This window comes from Podarcis melisellensis (genome assembly GCF_964234715.1).
Source record: "Podarcis melisellensis genome assembly, chromosome: 14".
Classification (NCBI taxonomy): Eukaryota; Metazoa; Chordata; class Lepidosauria; order Squamata; family Lacertidae; genus Podarcis; species Podarcis melisellensis.
In genome coordinates this window covers 37,324,108-37,347,268 of record NC_138546.1, presented here as the reverse complement: position 1 = coordinate 37,347,268, position 23,161 = coordinate 37,324,108, and the positions used below count along the sequence as shown (strand labels likewise).

General features: G+C 45.1%; 1 protein-coding gene across 2 annotated transcripts in view; it reads left to right on the top strand.

Annotated features, from left to right (window-relative positions):
- The window catches only part of ADAMTSL3 (ADAMTS like 3), a 280,064-nt gene that overhangs the window by 149,288 nt on the left and 107,615 nt on the right, over positions 1-23,161 (top strand). For both annotated transcript variants that reach the window (XM_081888376.1, XM_081888377.1), the window contains one exon: positions 3,362-3,488. In XM_081888376.1, coding sequence (XP_081744502.1) covers positions 3,362-3,488 — 127 coding nt within the window. The remainder of the gene's footprint in view (positions 1-3,361; positions 3,489-23,161) is intronic.

Sequence of the window (23,161 nt, the reverse complement as noted above, 5' to 3'; positions counted from 1 at the left end):
GGCTCCCATTGACTTAAGTGGGAACAGAATGAACCTAGGCTTCGCTGAAATATAGTAGGGTTGTTTTTGTGCAGTATTGGTGTTTCGATGGACAGCTCCAAGCTCGCAATGCTGTCGCTTTAATGTCATGTATACTGGCGTAGCATGGAGGGTAAAGTATGTGTGCTATGAGCCAACAGTTCTGCAGTTCAAATCTCACTAGGTGGCCATAGACCAGTCATTGTTTCCCTGACACCAACCTGCCACCTGAGGAAACCTAACAGTGACCTACTTTATAAAGGTAAAGGGACCCCTGACCATTAGATCCAGTCGTGGCCGACTCTGGGGTTGCTGCGCTCATCTCGCTTTATCGGCCGAGGGAGCCGACGCACAGCTTCCAGGTCATGTGGCCAGCATGACAAAGCCACTTCTGGCGAACCAGAGCAGCGCATGGAAACACCGTTTACCTTCCCGCCGAAGCGGTACCTATTTATCTACTTGCACTTTGATGTGCTTTCGAACTGCTAGGTTGGCAGGAGCAGGGACCGAGCAACGGCAAGTCCTAGGCTCTGTGGTTTAACCCACAGCACCACCCACGTCCCGCATCCTACTTTATAGGATGGCTGTAATGACTGAGATTATGTATGTGAAGCACTCTGAACCCTCAACTTGGTTAAGTAGTATTGTTAAGAAAGCGCTGAAGCAGTGAGCTATGCTTAGGGCGACCCAGTGGATCTCTGGCTGAACTCTGCCCCTTTCCACATGGCTCTTATACTTCACAGTCCCGTTCAATCTTTCCTCAATACATTGACGTGCTCCTCATTACTCTGAGTCATGAGACGTGTCAAGGGCAGTGTATATCTGAGATTTGGTACCTTTTTGTAGGAAAGAACATTGCAGATCTAAAATGTTAGCCTAATATTTGGGTTTATGTTTTAATTGGTTAGTATGTGTGCACCTGTCTTGTACATGGATTGTACAGGGCTATTTTTCCAGCTGGAACGACCATGGTGTGTCCCAGCACGTCTTTTTCTAGAAAAATAGCACTGGTTTTGAATTGTATTGTGAAATCGCTTCGAGGTGCTTCATAGGAGATGCTTCATAAATGAAATTATGTGCACCATTAAAACTCGCCGGTTCAACAGAGAATGCTGGATGCAGCTCGGCAGTTCTGCATTTCATGTAGAATGCTATTCATCATTAGCTTAATTGTTTATAATTTCCCCCATTGAAAATCAAAGGCGTTCACTCCCTAAGCAGTTTAGCATAAATCAGAAGAATGGTTGCAAATCTTAGGCATGGTTAGCTTAGCTGCACATCATTTTTGCTGTATTGTTTTTAATAGTCAGTTGGAAACCGCCCAAAGTGGCTGGGGAAACCCAGCCAGATGGGCGGGGTATAAATAAATAAATAATAATAATAATAATAATAATAATAATAATAATAATAATAATAATAATTCCCAAGTAGAGCTGCAAAATGCGGCAGCCAGCAAGCTGAAGAAAGATGTTTGCAAAACAAAAAAGCCATGATTTTTAAAAGGAATTCATGCTTATCGATAAAGCCATTAAAAGTTTCCCCGATGGAAATTTCATTTTATGGTGATTGTATCATCTGTACTTTTAATTTGTGTTTGACACTGTTAATGGCCTTGTAGGCTGAGCAAATGCATTTCTGGATGGTTATCAAGGGAGATTCACTAGTAAGATCATACAAAAATGAGATACTAACAACTGCTCAGAAAAGCATTTTAATGGCCCACACATCTAGCAAATGGTCTCTCTCCACCCCCCATATGCTGTGCTTTGTTTATATAATTAGTTTGTGGTGTCTGAAAAAGTTCAGTAAAATTCAATTTAAAATAATTGGTACACTTATGTTTTCCAAAAAGGTAAAATTACTGAATAAACTGGTACCACGGAAGGGAGTATGTGATGGGACTGTGATTTGCAGCCAGCCAAGGGTTCTTAATTCTTGATCTGAAGCCAGGATTCTGCTTGGATGGGGAACTAAGGTTATTCTAATGCTTTTCTTGCCTCTGAAGTTAGTAAGTGATGAAAGGCAACTCTAAACAACAGAGTTACAGATATCTTCAGAGTTACATTGGAGGGAATAGCATTCAGCTTACAAGGAATCCCCATATTTCTGAGACAGGAATACCAAAATAGGTTTGACTGCTATCGTGAGAATAGTTGTTTTAAAGTCGTCGTCCCCACCCCGCTCAGATGTGAGAATCAAGACGCACTTTTGAACGAATGAGGACGAAACCTATAGAGTAGCCACGTTACATAGGATACACTATTATTTTTATTGTTTATTTATATAATCATTTATATGCTAAATGGCTTGAAGGCTGTCAGAGGGCAGTTCTGTTTTCGAAGGCCTGCTCTGTCTAAAGTCCAGCAGAAAGATAAAAAGGTAAAGGGACCCCTGACCATTAGGTCCAGTCATGGCTGACTCTGGGGTTGAGGCACTCATCTCGCTTTACTGGCCGAGGGAGCCGGCGTACAGCTTCTGGGTCATGTGGCCAGCATGACTAAGCCGCTTCTGGCGAACTAGAGCAGCGCACGGAAACACCGTTTACCTTTCCGCCAGAGCGGTACCTATTTATATACTTGCACTTTGACGTGTTTTCGAACTGCTAGGTTGGCAGGAGCAGGGACCAAGCAACGGGAGCTCACCCCGTCGCGGGGATTCGAACTACCGACCTTCTGATCAGCAAGTCCTAGGTTCTGTGGTTTAACCCACAGCGCCACCCGCTTCCCTAGCAGAAAGATACAGAGGGCTAATAAAAGAGGGGCAAGACTTCTGAAGTTTCCCATCTGCAGTTAGCACATGAGAATTAAACTGAGTAGGCACACTCAGGGTCACCCACTCACTGCCTTGCCTGTTATGGCGAGTAGTCTGGGATTTCTCTTTAAATTAAAACAGCTATTTTACACAAACACACGTTTGTGTGTGTGTGTGTGCATGAGAAGAAGACGATGACCCTGGTTTGACCAGAGAACAAGTGAAGCAGGAGAAAACATCAAGGCTTCTTCTGCTAGACTGTCCCCTCCTCCCTCTGCTCAGCCGACTTACATTTTATATCACTTGTTTTAGTAGTTTAAAATTGTAAACCGCCTTGGGTGCCTTGGCAGAAAGGCAGTGTGTGTGTGTGCAAGCTTGTGTGAAGTGCTGTTATTTGCTTTTGTGGTTAGATATAGTACATGCTTACACACGCACACGCACACACATGCAAATCTGAGTCCTCTTTTTTTTTAAATACTGCAATTTCAATTTTTCAGTGAGATAACATTATTACTATTTCATTAAAGAAACTGAGGGAAGGCCTGTAACAACTTTGCCCTTTTTTTTCTGACTGTCCTGTTGACATTGGCAGGCGGTTGGCTGTGATCGGCAACTCGGGAGTAACGCCAAAGAGGACAACTGTGGGGTCTGTGCAGGAGATGGCTCGACGTGCAGGCTGGTGAGGGGGCAAACTAAGACACACCTTTCGCCAGAGAAAAGTAAGTTAATTATTGTTCATTCTAACCCTCTAACCCCCAGTGGTTCACTCAGAGCTCTCTGGTTCTGCAGCTCCTGCTCAGCCTTATTGTGTGGGATCCGGTGCCAGAGCGGCACACGACAACTGAGTGTGCTCAGTGACTGCAGGATTCTGATGCGGGAAGGGGCAGCTGATGGGAAACAGTCTTTGTGTATGGGATGGAATATCCTGGAAGAGCTTGTGGCTGGCTAGATGGAACCCAGTGCAACATTTTTCTGCAGGGTACCTCTTACCCAACAGTATTTCCCCAGCAAAATTTAATATGAGATAGAAGTGGACATAAGATGGGTCTGGCATACAAGCAGAGGTACCGTTGAACAGGATGAAACCCGTTATATTATCATGACATCTATGTGTGCAGCACCAGATTTAGAGAGGCTTCTGCCTGTGTTTGTTTTCTTTTTCTTCTCCACAAAATTTGAGAAGTCTGGATGCTGAAGAAAGGTGTGAGTGTTGAGCAGAGGGAAGGTGAGGCAGGAGTGGCTTGCAGCATTCCCAAGTCTGGGCCTGACCAGCTGCCACCATACCTGGTTCAACATTTAGCTCATCCATGAATCCATAGGGTAACCAAAGCCAGCTACTACCTTCTTTTTTTGCGCAGTTTCATCTTTTATCAGTCATCCCCATTTGCAGTGTGTGTGTGCATTTTGTCTCTTCTCAGACCAGTATGTATCGGTCACTCTCACTGTGGCCAAATATATTAGAGGTTGTCAGGTGTGCGTGCAGGAGCCAGGCCAGGACTTTGCAGGACTGGGGCCTTCCTAAGTTTGTTCTGAAGAGGCAAGGCGTGGCCACACAGGTGAGGCTGATTGGTAACTCACAGCACCTGGTGGCAAGAGCCAGGAAGGGATATAAGGTCAGCATTTCCCTTTGGCTCTTTGCCACGGCAACACGTTCCCTGCCTTGTTTCTTGATCCTTGGACCCCTGACTTCGTGACTCCTTGCTTCTTGATCCCTGGACCCTTGACTTTGTGACTCCTTGCTTCCTGACCCTCGGACCCTTGGCTTCTTGACTCCTGGCTTCTGGACCCCTGTTCCTGCTCCCACCCCGTTATCTTGGCCCCGGTCCTGACATCACCTGCCGGGACTTTGATCGCCTGTGAACTGGACCGTGTCAGAGAAGAAGAGGAGATTGGATTTGATATCCCGCTTTATCACTACCTGAAGGAGTCTCAAAGCGGCTAACATTCTCCTTTCCCTTCTTTCCCCACAACAAACACTCTGTGAGGTGAGTGGGGCTGAGAGACTTCAGAGAAGTGTGACTGGCCCAAGGTCACCCAGCAGCTGCATGTGAAGGAGCAGAGACGCGAACCCAGTTCACCAGATTACGAGTCTACCGCTCTTAACCACTACACCACACTGGCAGAGGTTACTGCCCACACACTTCTGCTGAGCTTTCTTGCTTGTGTGGTGGCACCTCAGTAAAACCACTTCTTACTGTTTGTAGCAAGAGTTTTCCCTGGAGGCAGAGGACAAGAACAGGAGTCATACTCAAATTCACAGTCAAGAGCTGCTTTATTGCTTGACTGGTTGCACAAGCGTCTGTTACTATTATATACAAGCTATTTACATTCCTTCTTTATCTCTCCAGCACGGTGTAATCTCAGTCCAGTAATTAACAATCCTGACACAGCTAAACAGACAGTATCAGCAGCACACATTGTCTTACTTCCAACCTTGTTGTCAGCATGCATGCTGACGGTGTGTCCGTGTGCTTTCCTTGTGCAGAAATTGCAGCCTGCAACTCCCTCCCTTTATTTGCACCTCCAGCTGACACCAATCAAGCCTAGAGTGCCACTCCTACACACTAAAGAAAATTCTGGAACCCTCTTAAAGCTTCCAGGAACCTTTATCTGTTCCTTAAAGAATGTTTTCCTAACAAAATATTGCGCTGCAGCAAGCAAAACCCAAGAGGAACTGACCCAAGACATTTTGCAATTTCCCTCTTTGCAGTTTGTGACACGACTTCAAGTTTTAAAATGTTTGTGCCCATTTTCTAAAAAAATTATGCAGCATTTTTATTTTATTTTATCCTACCATATACGTTAGGATAATGTGTTCTGTGTGCTCCTTATTTTGCTTCTTTATTGCTGGTCATAATCCCTAGCAATAAAGATTTGATTAGATTATGCTATGCCAACCTTACAAGGTAGTTGTAATGTTTATCGGAAGCAGCAGGTGCGAGGGGGTGATAATAAGGCGCCTTACCTGGGCAGTGGAGCCCAAGGGCCGTGTGGCTGCACCAGTGGAGCCAACCTGGTGCTCCCATCCATGCACCCACAGAGCCCTGACCTCGTGACCACCCTTCCCTGCCACCAGACATACAGGTCAGTAGCAGCCATGAAAACGTTTGGAGGCAGCTCTGTGGCGTTGCCCTCCTGCACTGGCTGCTCCTGAGGTTTACTGAGATAATGTATGTGAAACACTCAGAGGGAAACGGAAGAATAGTACATCCCAGCATTGTAGATAATATCCATGAAAGTCACAAACGTATAAAAAATTATATTATTACCTTATACACTTTTCTGTTGCCACAAAGTGGAAGAAGAATGGTTTTTGTGGTCAGTTGGAGACAATTTTTACTAGCCTCTGGACAACTGCTCACCCAAGTAGTTGCAATAACTTCATTTTCAACTTTGATCTGTTTCCAGTCTCTAATATGTCTATTTCCTAATTATTTGCAAAGACAGTCAGAAAGAAATAATTCTTTGGAAACTTGTCCCTTAGAAGCAGATTGAGTACAGATAATAAATCAATTTATTGACTGGATTTGCATAATTTATTCTAACTGGACTTCTTCAGCTTAGCCATTGGATTGCCTAGAGCAGGGGTCAGCAAACTTTTTCAGCAGGGGGCAGGTCCACTGTTCCTCAGACCTTGTGGGGGGCCGGACTATATTTTTTTTGGGGGGGGGGAATAAATTCCTATGCCCCACAAATAACCCAGAGATGCATTTTAAATAAAAGCACACATTCTGCTCATGTAAAAACACGCTGATTCCCGGACCGTCCACAGGCCGGATTGAGAAGGCGATTGGGCCAGATCCGGCCCCTGGGCCTTAGTTTGCCTACCCATGGCCTAGAGGGCAGACAGAATGCACATGGCCCTGTGTGGTTGCAAGGGAGGAGGAACTTCTACAGATCAGAAAGGAGGCAGCCAATCTGATACAAGGCCGGAGAGTACTGAGGCTCCTGTTGTGAGGTGGAAGCAGCTGGAGTTTGGCTTGAGACAGCACCTCACCAAGAAGCTCAGCTTCTTGCTCGTTTCTAAGTGTGCTGCGATTTTATTGAGACGTTGAACCGTTGCCAGGAATGGGGGCTTCAAACAAAGCTTTGAGAAATGGTTGGCTTTATTGAGGGCCTGATCCCCCTCTGAATCTCTGCGCAAAACGGCGCATTGCAGACTCCCACTGGTCTTGATGTTCTTTGGATCAAAGCCACGGTTACACGGTTTCCTCATCATTCCACTTCAGTGGGGTTTCGAGATGGAATCCTGCCTAAATCTTTCATTTCATTCTTTGGGCGGAAAGGTGTGACTCTACAATGCATGTAAGCATTACAGTGCCTAAAGTCGTATTTTACATAAGTCGTTCTTTGTCACTGACTTGTTGCGGGGCATAGTTTTTTAAAAAAGCAAAACGTTCCCGCCCCCACTGTTGCTCATGTAGCATATGGAAGTTGTTTAGCGAAATGGTCCCTAGAGTGAAAGGAATGGGAAAACATAGTTTCTCTTAGTGATACCACATCAGCTGAGGTGTGTATAACATTTGCAGTTCTTACGGATGCCTTGCCAAGTAACTACGACAAAGGAGCATGACCACAAGGCATTGTGCCAGGGCTAAGCTTGAGGTGTGCCAGGAGCCAGGAAGAGGAAGTTGTAGAGCAAGCCAGAAGCCAGGTCCAAAGGACAAGGTGAGAGGCAGGGTTGAGATGTAAGCTAGGACCCAAAGTTCTTCACCTAGCTCAAGGTTATCATCTGAACTAGCCGGATGTTAATCCGGTTGATAATCAACACAGTCTGTCCGTCATTTGACAAATTAAGACTTCAGAGTCGTCTTGCCCCAAAATGGCAACTTGACATTACGTTTTGGCGACCGTAACCTTGGTTTAAGGAGCCATTTGGTGCCTAGTTTATATATCTGATGGGACGTGGGTGGCGATGTGGGTTAAACCACAGAGCCTAGGACTTGCCGATCAGAAGGTCGGTGGTTCAAATCCCCGCGACAGGGTGAGCTCCTGTTGCTCGGTCCCTGCTCCTGCCAACCTAGCAGTTCGAAAGCACGTCAAAGTGCAAGTAGATAAATAGGTACCACTCTGGCGGGAAGGTAAATGGCTTTCCGTGCGCTGCTCTGGTTAGCCATAAGCGGCTTAGTCATGCTGGCCACATGAGCTGTTCTCCGGCTCCCTCGGCCAATAAAGCAAGGTGAGCGCCGCAACCCCAGAGTCGGCCACGACTGGATCTAATGGTCAGAGGTCCTTATATATCTGAGTTTCTAACATTGTACTGCAGTAGTCCTGGCGGTTGACTGTAACAGGAGCTGCAAAAGAAAATACAAAATATTGCCTTTCCTTTTAACAAGTGGATACAGTGGTACCTCTGGTTACAAACTTAATTCGTTCCGGAGGTCCGTTCTCAACTTGAAACTGTTCTTAACCTGAGGTGCCCTATCGCTAATGGGGTCTCCCGCTGCGTGCTTGCCTCTGGTACGTGACTTCGGCTTGCATCCCAGGGCAACGTTCGCAACCAGGAGCATCTACTTCCAGGTTAGCGGAGCCCGTAACCCGAAGCGTGCGTAAGGAGGATGGTTCATAACCAGAGGTATTACTGTTATTATAACCCCCTTGCACTTCAGCATCTCAAAAGCACATTGCAAATCAAAACAGATTCAGATTGCTTTGGCTTAATTAATTGTTTAAGCAAATACAGATCACAAGAGGTAATTAATCAAATCAAAGCCAGTGGGGCCTGAAACAAAACTTTGGGATATGGAGTACTCCTCTTCAGGCTTCCAGCCAGCCATGTCTTTCGCCAGGGTACTTCATCCCACTGCCACTCCCATTCCCATCGACATCCCTTCTTTCCATCCTCGCACTTGCCATTGGACTGTTTTTGGGTTCTGCCCCCTCCCCCTTATTATTATTTTAACTTCTGCAAACCTTGGCATTTTCCTGAGCATGCTGATCATTTGCTCTGCTTTCTCGTTGGTCCCGTTTGGCTACACGTAGCCATCGTAACTCAGCACCTGAGTTTATGGTTAACGTGCATGGTTCCTGAATTGGTTCGCAGCCATAATAGGTGAAGTACTGAATAGTGGACGTTTTGCTGAAACTGTGAGGTCAAACGGCACAAAAGTAGCTGCTTTGAACATAGGAAGCAAGCTGTCAGCCTAATAGTCTGATTGCCTTTTTAGAAAGGCAACGCTGCCAGTAAGTTGTCAAGCCCCCAACCCCCAACCCCAACTTTCTGGGGAAATGATCAAGCATTTGACTGATGATATTCAAAAAGAAAGTGTAATAAGTTGTAAAACCTGCCTGACCTCTGGGAAAGTGGAATATCTTAGGCCTTATGTGCATGGAACTCCCATCAGCATCAATATCAATTCTGTCTACTGGAAAGCTTTTAGGGTTGAACTCCTCCCTTCTCTCTCTCTCTCTCTCTTTCTCTCTCTCTCTCTCTCTCTCTCTCTCTCTCTCTCTCTCTCTCTCTCTGACTTTTCTCCTGTTTTAGTGACTGGCAAAACATAATCCGAAAATATTCCATTCTTGATGCTGAAAAGAACTGAACAAGGCCTTGTAGATTGTTGTTCAGAGTTCTTGACATGATTTCAGTTCTTCTCTGAATGTCCTAATGCAGTTACAGATAGGTAGCCGTGTTGGTCTGCCATAGTCAAAACAAAAAAAATTCCTTCCAGTAGCACCTTAAAGACCAACTAAGTTAGTTCTTGGTATGAGCTTTCGAGTGTATCTGAAGAAGTGTGCATGCACACGAAAGCTCATACCAAGAACTAACTTAGTTGGTCTTTAAGGTGCTACTGGAAGGATTTTTTTTTGTTTTGTCCTAATGCAAACACACTGGAGAAATCTGACAATAGCTATGTCCATCCGCCCTGAGGGAAAAGAAGGTCTTTGTTCACATCCCTTCATGCCCCATGAACGTTCCCCATATACAAGTGTTCATATGCAAAATAGTTCTGGATTCGTCCCGGATTCTTCAAGGAAGCGATAAGAGAGGTAGTGCATTTGATTTGCACTAGATACGTTGCTGAAGTTTGATGCAGAGGAATTTGTAAAAGTTAACATCCCTATTTAATTGCTCATGAGCAATTTTCGACCTGAGCAATGCTAGGGGTGGAGAACAAATTTCGTTCAGTCTGCACTGAAAGGCATCTTACCAAATTGAAACTTTGTGAAACTTAGGCAAACTGAAACACAGTCATCCTTTGAAATCTCCACTTCTCCATTCTTTGCAATGCAGTTCTGCAGTCAGGTAAAATGTATGAAATGTATTTACTGGGGTAAAATGTGCATAAAGATGCTTATGTTAGTGCAAGGAGCATACAAAATGCACTATATTCGGTGAAATTGCTTGCAGGAACACATATATTAGGCAAACTTGCATACAAAATGTGTATAGCAGGATAAATTTGCACTAAAATTATGAGGTGGACAAAAAATGCTAACTAATGTGGAATTGTGGAGATCTGAATTTAATATTGGAAAAAAGAGAGAAATGGAGAGAAACCAAAATGGACAGATTTTTTCCATCTTCAGGAAGGCCCTCGTGTCAAAAATATGAGTAGGCACTGCCGCCCCCTTTCTCTTCCCCCACCCAAGTCCCAAAAGTTTTCCTGGAGCAGGATAGAGAAAGATAGTGGCAGTGGCCACTCTGCAGACCCCAGTTGACATCCCTTCCCACATGATATGTGGTGCAAAACCGGTTTGAAGCCCATATAGTGATAAAAGTTTCATCATTTTTGACCTGGCAATATATCTTGGATCATGGTGTGTGTGTGTGTGTGTTATGCAAAAGTCTCAATGTGGGAAAAGCCATGAAGCCAGCCAATGGCTCTCTCCATTCCTGCAGCCCCTATTAACTGCCAAACCTTCTCTCCCCTGCCTCTGGCCGGGCGCATCAAATCACAAGAGCAGGTGCCAGCAGAAATCACGATGCAGGAGAAATTGTGAAGTTGTGTCCAACTCTTCATGAGAGCCAGTGTGGTGTTGAGAGCCAGTGTGGTGTAGTGGTTAAGAGTGGTAGTCTCGTAATTGGTGAACCGGGTTTGCGTCTCCGCTCCTCTACATTAAGCTGCTGGGTGACCTTGGGCCAGTCATACTTCTCTGAAGTCTCTCAGCCTCACTCAACTCAGAGTGTTTGTTGTGCGGGAGGAAGGGAAAGGAGAATGTTAGCCACTTTGAGACTCCTTAGGGTAGTGATAAAGCGGGATATCAAATCCAAACTCCTCTTCTTCTTTGTGACCCCATGGACCAGAGCATGCCTGGCACGCCTGTCTTCCACTGCCTCCCGCAGTTTGGTCAAACTCATGTTAGTAGCTTTGATCTTCTTGCAGTCCATGGGACTCTCAAGAGTCTCCTCCAGCACCATAGTTCAAAGGCATCACTGCCTTGTCACGGCAAACGGGCTTGAATAACTCAGAGGAGCTATGAGCTATGCCCTACGGGGCCACCCATGACAGGTCATAGTGGAGAGTTTTGACTAAACTTGATCCACCTGGAGCAGGAACCGGCAAGCCACTCCAGTATCCCTGCCAAGAAAACTCCATGGACAAAAACAACAGGCATATAAAAGTTATGACGCTGGAAGATGAGCCCCTCAGGTTGGAAGGCGTCCAACATGCTACTGAGGAAGAACGGAGGACAAGTACAAGTAGATCCAGAGCTGATGAAGCGGCTGGGCCAAAGCCGAAAGGACACTCAGTTGCGGATATGCCTGGAAGTGAAAGGAAAGTCCAATGCCTTAAAGAAAAAAAACATTGCAATGTTTAGCTGGTGATACATCACAATGTTGAAAACCAGATATCGCCCAGCATTCTGGGTGAAGTGGCCTGGGAAAGGGTTTGTGCTGGCAGAAATTCCATGGCTAGAAATGTGATGTTACTAAACAAAATTAGCCACTGAATCAAAGCAACGCTACAGGCACTATCCTGGTCCACCTTCATGCCGAGTGCCTTGCTCTGAGGAAGGACCCACCGGAGAGAAAAGATTTTTTTTCCCTCAGAGAAGAGGGGGGAAAGATTGCCAGTGCTGCATTAGCAGCAGAAAAACGAAGACAGGAAAAATGGAGAGTTGGGATGTGGTGGGAGAGAATGTGTGAAAGTGGTAGGAGGGGAGGGCGAAGGAGAAGTGGAGGTGGTGGAACATGGGTAGGCAAACTAAGCCTGGGGGCCGGATTCAGCCCACTCGCCTTCTCAATCCGGCCTGCGGACAGTCCGGGAATCAGCGTGTTTTTACATGAGTAGAATGTGTCCTTTTATTTAAAATGCATCTCTGGGTTATTTGTGGGCATAGGTTCATTTTTTAATATATATATATAGTCCGCCCCCCCCCCCAAGGTCTGAGGGACAGTGGACCGGCCCCCTGCTGAAAAAGTTTGCTGACCCCTGTGGTGGAACCTCAACACAGCGGTGTGTGAGTTTTAAGCACAAAAATTGATTTGTGCTTCTTTTTTGTAAACTGCAAGGAAGTTTTAAAGCTATTGTCTTTATGCTAGCAGTGATGCAGCCGGTTGAGAGAGGGAGAATGAAAGATCAGGTAAATAGATAAAAATGTGATTACTATTTTTCTGGTAAATTAAAAGCGTTTTGAGTTTAGAAATCTCTTTTCTAAGCAATTTCCTAAAGCAGTTACAGGTCAATAAGCAGCAGCCTTTTCTTTCCAGATGTCTTATAGAGAGGGAGTCTCCCTCTCTATCAGATCTCTCCTGTATGGAAAAGAAACATTTGAAATTATTTTAGCAGCTATCTCACAAATCAACTCGTTGTTTAAAGGTTCCAAGAGGACCCTCTGGGCGTTTGCCTCAAACCAGTCAAGTGTTTATGGCTGAAAGCCGATGCCCTAATGAGTATCATAAGGGAACGGAACAATATTGCATTCCGTCGTGGGCAGAAAAGGATTACTGTGTTAGGGCTGTTTCTTCCACCTCTGTGGTCTCACCTGAGCCCCTTCTCCAGAATTTTGGAGATTTTGCTTGGCGATACCGGCATTCGATGAGAATAAGCTGCAAGCTCTGGTATTTCTTTCTGTTGAATGATGTGGCACCAGGCTAAGATGGATTTTATCTGTCTAATGACCCATAAGTCCTTTTTTATTTCCTGAGATCTGTCTTGCTGGTTTTAGAATTTAATGACTTCATCCCCCCCCCCCCCAACTTTGGAATGTGCTGGCTTTTTAACCCTTTGGAAGTATTAGCAGGTTTCCAAAACGTACATCGCTGCTTGTGAATTGGCGGCGTGCTTGCGATCCCACGAGACCTTCCGTAGGGGAGAGGAGAGAGTGTCTGAGGCAGGGAACTCCTGGCATTAAACACCTCTCTTCCCCCTTTCTCAGCCCATGTGCTGGGGTATGCATTGCAAGTCAGGGAGAGGCGACAACAAAGGAAAGAGAGACAAGCCCCCACTCTTCTCCAGACCACTGCCGTCATTTACAGTACATGCATTGCACATAACTCTCTGGCGGGCTGGAGCCATAAACAGAAGCACTCCATACGGCAACCTTTTTTGTGGGGAGGGGAGAGGGGTGACCCCACTTGCCACGCAGAGCTGGTGGGCTGCCTGCAGTTTCCAGGTTCCCAGATAGTATAGCTCTGGCATATATATTTGTGCCACAGTTGTTTCTAATCAAATAGGATGTGTAGGTTTTTTGAGTGGCTGCAAATGGCTGGACTGCAGCTGGACTACTGCAATGCGCTCTACGTGGGGCTACCTTTGAAGGTGACCCGGAAAAAATTACCGTATTTTCCCGTGTATAAGACTAATGTTCCCCCCCAAAAAATTATGTCAAAAATTGTTGTTGTTGTTTAGTCGTTTAGCCATGTCCGACTCTTCATGACCCCGTGGACCAGAGCACTTCAAAAATTAGGGGGCGTCTTATACATGGATAGTGCCGAGGGTGGACTGGCAATTGGTTGTTTCGTCAAAAATTGGGAGCGTCTTATATATGGGGCGACTTATAGATGGAAAAATACGGTAATCCAGAATGCGGCAGCTAGACTGGTGACTAGGAGTGGCTGCTGAGACCTTATAACACTGCTCCTGGAAGACCTACATTGGCTCCCAGTACATTTCCGAGCACAATTCAAAGTGGTGGTGCTGACCTTTAAAGCCCTAAATGGCCTCGGCCCGGTATATCTGAAAGAGCATCTCCACCCCCATTGTTCAGCCCGGAGACTGAGATCCAGCGCCGAGGGCCTTCTGGAGGTTCCCTCACTGCAAGAAATGAGGTTATGGGGAACCAGGCAGAGGGCCTTCTCTGTAGTGGCACCTGCCCTGTGGAACACCCTCCCACCAGATGTCAAGGAAAGAAACAACTATCTGACTTCTAGAAGACATCTGAAGTCAGCCCTGTTTAGGGAAGTTTTTAATGTTTGGTGTTTTAATGTGTTTTGAATATCTTGTTGGAAGCCGCCCAGAGTAGCGGGGGAAACCCAGATGGATGGGCAAGGTATAAGTAATAAATTATTATTATTATATAGCAGCGGATCTGCACTGCATGCAGAAGGCCTCAGGTCCAGCCTCTGTCATTTCCTTGGAAAGTTGCCCAAAAACCGTGAAATGTTGCTGCCAGCTGGATAGCTCAGTGGTCTGAATAAGACAGCTTCTGGTGTTGGACCACTGACTGCATGTGACACATTTCTTTGTTTAACTCAAATTTATACTGAGATTATCTATATCTATCTTATCTATCTATATATATAAAATCTCAGGACAGTTCACAACTGAACTTGAAGGATTGGGTGGAACATTGCAAAATACCAAAATAAAACATTACAGATGAAGGTCGAATGCAAAATATGCCTAGTTCATCTCAGCAAGCGTATCAGGTAGTTGAGAGGCTGAGAGATAGATAGTGACTGGCTCACTCCTCACCTGGGTGGTGGTTTGTACCTGGGTCTTCCCAGGCCCATTCCAACACTCAAACCCACAGACAGCAACTCTATGAACAGGAGTGGGGCTGAGCTGCAAGAGGCTCTCCATCTTGTTTTGTTCTGCCCTCAGAGTCTTGAGCGTTGGACAGATTCAAGGTTATCAATGTCTACTAGGCATGATGGCTATATTCTACCTCCACAATCAGAGGCAGTAGTGCTTCTGAATACCAGTTTCTGGTGCTCTTGTGAATGGGTCTTGCCTTAGAGTTTCCCACATGCATCTGGGCTTCCGCTTTGAGAACAGGATGTTGGGCTAGATGGGAAGATCTGATAGGTTCAGGTAGGTTCTTCGTATGTTCTTAGGAGGTTTATGCAGTGCTATTTTTCTTATTTAAAAAAGAAGCACTGCATTTTTTAGAATGCCTCCCTTGTTCTCTTATAATAGCAATGGCGCCCATCCGAGTTCAAGAGAGTTTTGGCTGAAAAATGCCTTGGGTTTATGTGTGAGAATGGGAGATGGACGGTGTCAGGGCCTGGGCAGAAGAGGAATGGTGGAGACTGCCTCCTCAGCTTGACCCTTCCAGGGAGGAGGAAGACAGTTTAGAATTACAACAGGGGGTTGAGGGAGATCACAACTCAGAGGTGGATGAGGGGAAAAGTTGAGAAATAATGGGAGAGGAGGAGGAGGAAGAGGAAGCAACAGGGGTTGACAGCTGATGGACACAGTGTCTTTAGAAAGCATTCCAGACTCAGCCTTGAAAGTAGGAGAGCAAAAAGCTCAAAGACAGAGGGCACCTACCAGCACCCATAGAGGAGATGATGAGATTGGCGAATGAGGAAGTGGAAGAGAAGGGGAAGGGGGTGGAGATTCACTCGGGACAACTCCATTATCCAAGAAGCTGGGATCTATAGCCTCTCTCTGTAAATACTGAATAAAAAGTGGAGGGTAAGAATCATTTCCTTGTCTTTGTACGTTCCTGGGCAACTGGCTGTGGGAGTCGCTGATAGCAGCCTGACAGATGGATGAAGGAGAAGGATGGGACGAGAGAGAAAGGGTGTCTCTCATATCCTCTTCTCGCTTTGGCTCCACTTGCTACCTGTTTCCCCACAAAGGAACTTGGCCCTTGAGTCCAAAGGATTGCCCACTGCACTCTTAACCTATTCTAATTGCGTTACTAATAGCCTTTTGGTGGGTTTATCTTTCATGATTCAGTGGCCTTGTAAAGATTTCCAGATGAACATAAATAATCACGGGTAAATTATAACTCCACCTGATATGCAGTAATGAGATTACCACACCTAGCATGGCTGTTCCAGCGGCTGTAACCCAATGTGTTGATTGTGGATGCACACTCTCATAGGAATGAATTCCTGAAACAACAGTACTTCTAAACGGTTAGGCATATGGTGGTTTTGTTTTATTTTTAACAACAACAACAACAACAACAACAACATTTTTTATTTATACCCCAACCTCCCTGGCCAGAGCCAGGCGGCTAACACCAGCAAAATTACAATAAAAACATAATGGGGGTGGGGAGAAACAAACCACTTTAAAAAACAGGTTAAAATACAATTTAAAATGCAGCCTCATTTTAAAAGTAGCCCATAGATCAAAACCATAAGGGGAGAGAAACAGAAGGGTCAGACTGAGTCCAAACCAAAGGCCAGGCGGAACAGCTCTGTCTTGCAGGCCCTGCAGAAAGATGTCAAGTCCCGCAGGGCCCTAGTCTCTTGTGACACAGTGTTTCACCAAGTCGGGGCCAGTACTGAAAAGGCCCTGGCCCTAGTTGAGACCAATCTAACTACCTTGCGGTTATTTGGTTGTTATTTGTGGACCTTAAGGTCCTCCGTGGGGCATACCAGGAGAGGCGGTCCGGTAGGTACGTGGATCCTAGGCCGCATAGTCCTTTACTTTCAATGATGTCTACATGAAGATTGTATCACATTATTTCACCTCCCATTCAGACAGTAGATGTAACTTGCTGCTCACCTGGTAACAGGGTCAATCCCCACGAGGCAGATGGGGCATATGAAATGTGACCCATGGCTTATTTAATGTATCGTTCTGAGTTTATGAGGGGTTATATGATCGTATGCATTTCGGTTTGTACCCTTCACTGAATCCATTGGGATGAAGGGTAGGCTAAAAGTCGCCTTAAGCAACCAATCAATAAATGGTGGGTGTTTTATAACCCAAATCCTCCTTTGCAGCAGATGAAGGATGGAAAAAATGGGCAACGTTTCCCCCTTTTGTGTCACGCAAACCCCACTGATCTCTCAATGTGCAGGAGCAGCCATGCCCATATATCGGGACATTATTAAATGTAGGACTTGGTTGCATCTGCTTCCCTTGAAAAAATATTGCAGGAATTTAGAATGTACTTTCTTTGCTATGCATATATAGCAGCATAGTCTTATTGATTTAATAGAACTGTGTGGCTTAACGGCCCCCTGTGCACCACTTTGCAAGAATATAAGGGGTTTTGTTTCAGTAAGTGTATGGATTGTACACTTGATGACTAGAGACCTTTTTAAAGCTGCAGGCTTGGTGGCAGATTGTGGTTCATGCTGAGCTCCCATTGTGCTTATTAATGTCTCCCCCTCAACCCCCAAAAGGTGTAAGAGGAGCATAAGAAGCCCAGAAGAGCTGTTTGAGTCTAACAAAATCTCTGTGTAGCCCAGCAAACATTGTTCGACAGTGGTTGGTTAGATGCACTTCAAATGTGTCAAGCAGGGGTACAAAAATGGATGATAAGTATGGGAAAAAATATGTCAGTTTTGGGGGTGCCTGTACTTCTATACATCCCCTCTGCATCAAGCATAATTTCATTTTTTTATTATTATTTCAGTAGCTTCGGTTGTCTGAAAACTCCACCCCAACATCGCTCTTGCGATCAGTGGGCATTACCCGTTTCTTGAATGCAACTGGTGTTTATTTTGTGGTAACGTAAAAAGAGAGAGGCTATGTCTATATTTAGAAGAGCTGTAACTACTGGCAGAAAGAATTGCTTGATTTGTGGATGGTGGTATTTTGGGTCACAGATCAGCAGTAGTGGTTTGCAGCTCAGCCTAGGGCTTAAATACTTAACCAGTTGAATGGAGGTAAAGATAGGCACAAGGATATTGAATAATTGCCAAGCATTTAAAGCATTGCTTTGCTGAAACTATGCAAGATAGATTTACCAAAGGACCTACCTGGTCATAAAGGGGCTTGTATTGAAACAGCTGCGAAAAGGGAGGGGGGAAGTCCATTCTAGCAGGGTGGTTCAAGGCAAACTCCTTCCTGATCCTGGAGCAAGGCGTGCTTCTATTGCCTATCAGTTGATGGATGGAGGGAATGCACCTTGTTCCAGAAAAGAAATGATTCATTGGGAGTTCCTTTTAAGCTCCCAGCTGTCCCCCCCCCATTTTTTAATTGATTTTCACAAACTTATAAACACACAAACAAATAAACAAACAAACATAGATCATAACCTTATTAAAACTTAATTATTAATTAATTAAAACTTAGTTATCCCCCTAGTTGAATTTCATTTTTTTAATGAATATTTATTGGTATTTTCAGCATACATATAAAAATCGAAAACAAAATAAACAAAATAAAAACAACACAAAAATACAAAAAATTCAAAACTTAACAACAATTAAAAACACATAAAGTTTCAATTACTTATTTTCTTTTACCTTATTTCTCAGACCTCCTCACACCTCCCCTTCTTGTATTCCAATTTAAATTGTCAGTTCAGCAAGTCCTTAACTTATTTCTCCACTTTAACTTAATAATTTGTTCTAACATGCTGTTATTTTACTTTTCTTCTTTCTTCCATTTCCTCAATTTATTTTTGCAAACCTTATTTCTATTTGATTTAAAAACCAATTTTAACTTATCCAAATTTACACATCGATACTTATACCTCATCAATTATTCTTAAACCTTTTTCCTAAAGTCGACCAAAATTTCCCTTCCACGGTTTTCCCAATTTCCATACAACTAACAAAAATATAAAAGCAAAGCAAATTATATTTGTATACCCTTTGGATTCCCAAACTCCACCCACCCTTTTCCCGGTTCCAGTCCCCAACCAATATCCATCCCCTAGTTGAATTTCAATGCCTATCATTTTAACAGTTTTCCAAATCAAAATTCTTAAATACTTAACTTAATCACTTAACATTTTTCTTACCAATTCAGCATTAAACATATTAATTCATCACATTACATATTTAAGTCCAAAGCCTATCTGGTAATTGCAAGCTTTTTCCAATTAATTTAACTTAACGTATTTAACTAAATAATCATTAAATTTCTTCCTGGTACTCCTCCTCCTCCTGGTCACGGACTCTTCCGGTCAGGGCGGCTAGCTCCGAAAAATCCATCATCTTCATCTACCATTCTTCCACCGTTGGTAATTCTTGCGTTTTTCACTTCTTAGCTAGTAAAATTCGAGCAGCTCCTGGCTGTTTTCTTGAAGCCACATTGGGACCTGCCCCACACCAACAGCACATAGGATGCCAGGTGTGGAGCAAGAGAGGAAGGTTTGCCAGGAACAGTCTTGGCAGGCTAAAGTTGGCTCATGGGCTCCGCATTAGCAGAAGGTCGGTCAAGATGATATTAGCATTCTACTGACCGCATTGTCACCTCCTGCTATAAGGTGGTGAGAATAGCCAGCCAGGGACTATCCACTAGTCTCTCAGGAGCAGATCTGCAGATTCCAAATGTAATAAAGGTAAAGGGACCCCTGACCATTAGGTCCAGTCGTAGCCAACTCTGGGGTTGCGGTGCTCATCTCGCTTTCCTGGCCGGGGGAGCCGGCGTACAGCTTCCAAGGCATGTGGCCAGCATGACCAAGCCGCTTCTGGCAAACCAGAGCAGCGCACGGAAACGCTGTTTACCTTCCCGCTAGAGTGGTACCTATTTATATACTTGCACTTTGACGTGCTTTCGAACTGCTAGGTGGGCAGGAGTAGGGACTGAACAACGGGAGCTCACCCCGTTGCGTGGATTCGAACCGCCGACCTTCTGATTGGCAAGTCCTAGGCTCTGTGGTTTAACCCACAGCGCCACCCTTGTCCCTCCCAAATGTAATAGTAAGATGGCTAATCTGTAAATATTTCCCCACCTAAAACTGCATCATGGCCTGATCCTCTGAGCCTTTGCACCAGGGTTTCCCAAACTTGGGTCTCCAGCTGTTCTTGGACTACAACTCCCATTATGCCTAGCTAACTGGACCAGTGATCAGGGATTGTGGGATTTGTAGTCCAAAAAACAGTTGGAGACCCAAGTTTGGGAAACCCTGTTTTTACACTATGTCCCAGATATGCTTTCCACATAAGGGAAAAAAAATTGGCATTATTTATCTGACCGATCCATATATGTTGTTTCTTAATGATGCATACTTAGAAGGGGAAAAAATCAGTAGAAATATATCATAGTGGATAGTTTTCCATTAGAGAATAGTTTTCCCTCCCACGTCTCTAGGTCTGATTGACCCCATTTCCCACTGAAATTAAACAAAAATAAAAGAAAAGAGGGAGTGGTTTTTGCAACACAATGGAAGAATTGATCCCTTTATTGGAGGAGTTTATGAACTGGCGCAGGTTAGGGGAAATACTTTTATACACCTTTGAGATTTGTTTATGATCCCCCTCAAGGATAAAATGGGTTTAAAAGATCAGATCCTTACAGTGCCAAATTATGCATGATCCTCTAGGCTTCTATGGCAAATCTTAAGGACTTGCAGCCTTTAATCAGACCTGGCTTGAGGCTATACGGTCTGGAGAGTTAAGGTGTGATGGGGTCTGGAATCTAGAAACATGGACCACAGGTCAAGAATTTAAGCTTGTTTAAATCCCAGTGAATCACATAAACTGCACATGAGCACTTAATTTCTCACTTATGTGGTTTATTGGATTAAATCTAATGGATCTCATTTTAAAATGGAATAATGACAAAGTCTACAATTTAAAGGGTTCCTTTAGGCCCCTTTTAGCTAGGGCATGTGTTTTCGCAATGAGCCTTCTGAAGCCCCAACTCTTCCTCCCAACAGCCCTGCCTGCATTGCAAATGTTTTTCAAACTCAAAATATGGCATGTCCTACGATAAGATAATTATTTATTTGAAGGATAAGTTAAAATGTCTCATTGCGCACACAAAGCTGACTCTAGGGGTGTTTTGAGTTACACCCATAAATCCTGTTTCTCTTTCGTAAGAACTGAACTCCTGAGAGCTCATTGGCTGGGCTCAGATTTAATGCTTAACCATGGTTTATTGCTACAGAGATAAGTTACAGTGATTGTATGTTTCTTCACTCCTTGTGATTGCATGTTTCTTCACTCCGCCTGCTCCTTGGTGTGGCCTTAAGGAAGAGTTGACTTCCATGTTGGATTAACCAAAGCTTGTTCAGATGTCTTAATCCAAACAAATTCATTTCTGATTAATTTGAACTATGATTTTGTCCTAGCTCCTACCCCAGTCACCACAGCAGAGGCTCTTACTTGAGTTTATGAGAAATACCTTTATTACAAAGCCCTTTCCGATCCTGCAGAGGAGAGGGTGTTGCGGGCAGGACCCTCCCACATTCGCGGGGGCTTCCCTCGCCCCCGCGAGAACTGGGGGAATCCCTGGGCGTGCCTGCAACCCAGCCCGCCAATCGGCGGGCGAGGGGAGGCGCGGCCTGGGCTACTTAAGGCCAGGCACGCCCAGGGACCGCCCTCTTTTGCCCTCACCCCAGCAGCTGAGCGGATTTTTTCCCATCCCACCCACCCTTAGGTTTAGCTAGTATTGGCCTTGCTATGGACTTCGGTGGGTCGCCGCAAGGGGCCTGGTAGGAATTTTTCCAAATTGGCGCACTTCCTCCCTTTTGGTTTTTCGCCTACCTCGTAGCAATCGTCACAACTTTCACGGTATTGGCGGTTAGGCATTGGCATGGGGCAAATTATAGGAAAAAGGAGGGGGGAAGGGAGCGCCATCACCTTCCCCCAATGAGAAGGGGTAGTCCGGTAGAGGACTCCTAGGGGGGCGTGGCCTTGCCCGAAGCCTGGAGAGGAAGGGCCTCCGGCACGCCCCCGAGCGGTGACACCCGTGGGATCCTAGTTGGCGTACTTCAACAGGACTCCTGCGGTTTGTGTTCAACCCTTCCCGGTCACCATGCCGGGTAGTCATTAGTAGCCAATGCCTAAGGCCAATACCTTCAATTCCGTAATCAATAAAGTTGTGGCCTTTCACGCCCATTAACCTTAAACAATGTGTCTGCGTCTTCATTTCATCTGGGGGAGGAAACTTGCCACGCAAAGCAAGTACAGCAATAGGTAACTCAGTCCCAGAGCTTCTTCAAGTAGGATGGAGAGGTTAACTGAGCTAGGAGCAAGACCAGAATTCCAAAGTCCAAGATCAAAACTGCACAAGAGTGGCAAAGTTATCCTAGCAGGTTGAACATCCACCCAGCAATATAGCCTCGATTGCGAAAATTAGCCTTAGAAGAATGTCTAGCCTGATGCACTACAATTGTGTGTGTTTGCATCTGTTCCCAATGGCAGAGGTGTTGCCTGGCCCTGGGACACAACGGCAGTGGCGTAGCGTGGGGGTGCAGGGGGGGGGGGCTGGCCGCACCGGGCGCAATATCTGGGGGGGCGCTCTTGCACTCGAGTGCTAAAATCCACGGGTTAGGGGTGCAAATTACTTGCCTTGCCCCGGGTGCTGACAACCCACGCTACGCCACTGCACAACGCCAGACCCTATCTCCTCTGAATCCTGTTCAGCCACCCCAGGCTTAAGCTCTGAGCTCCTCCCAGTCTCCAACAACATTCCTTCATCCACAAGGAGAAAAGAAGCATCTGGGACACTTGTTCCAGCATTACCGCCTGCCCAGGAAGGACTTCCTAACACAGGCTTTGCTCAGCCTCCCCTCCCTCTTCCTCTTTCAGTGCCTCCAGAGTCTTCCATCTCAGGTCTACGCCCGAAGGCAATGACAGACTTGTGAAAGGTTTGTTGAAAGAAGCCAAAATTCAAACCCTAGGTTGTGAAGCTGGCTTGTTTCTGCAAGCTGCAGTTAAAATTCACCACAATTTAAGGTTCAGACACAACACTAAACTGCAGTTCATCCCTAATGAAGCTCCTTGCAGCTGCACCAGAAAGGAGGCGTGAAGCACACGATCCTTCCCTGTAACGTGAAAAAAAGGCTTTGGGAGTAGAGACAGCAATCATAGCCCCAATTATCCTTCCACTTCCATGCATTTGTGGGACATGGGGAAAGCGGTATGGAGTCACTTGGGACAAGCTGAGTTTGGCTGGAGTTGGCAGAATCCGAGACCAGGGAGAAGAGTCGGTGGAAGAAGATTGGAAGAAATTTAAAGTTTATTTACAGAAACATTGTAAAATTAAGGAAAGTTAGAAGGATGTTGGAATGAAGTTATGTGGTTTTAGCAGAAATGTTATAAAGGATTAAGTAAAAATAGACTGTTAATTGGTGAAAGGAGGGAAAGTAAAGTTAAATTATAGGACAAAAACTGGTCCTATAATACAAAAAAGAATAC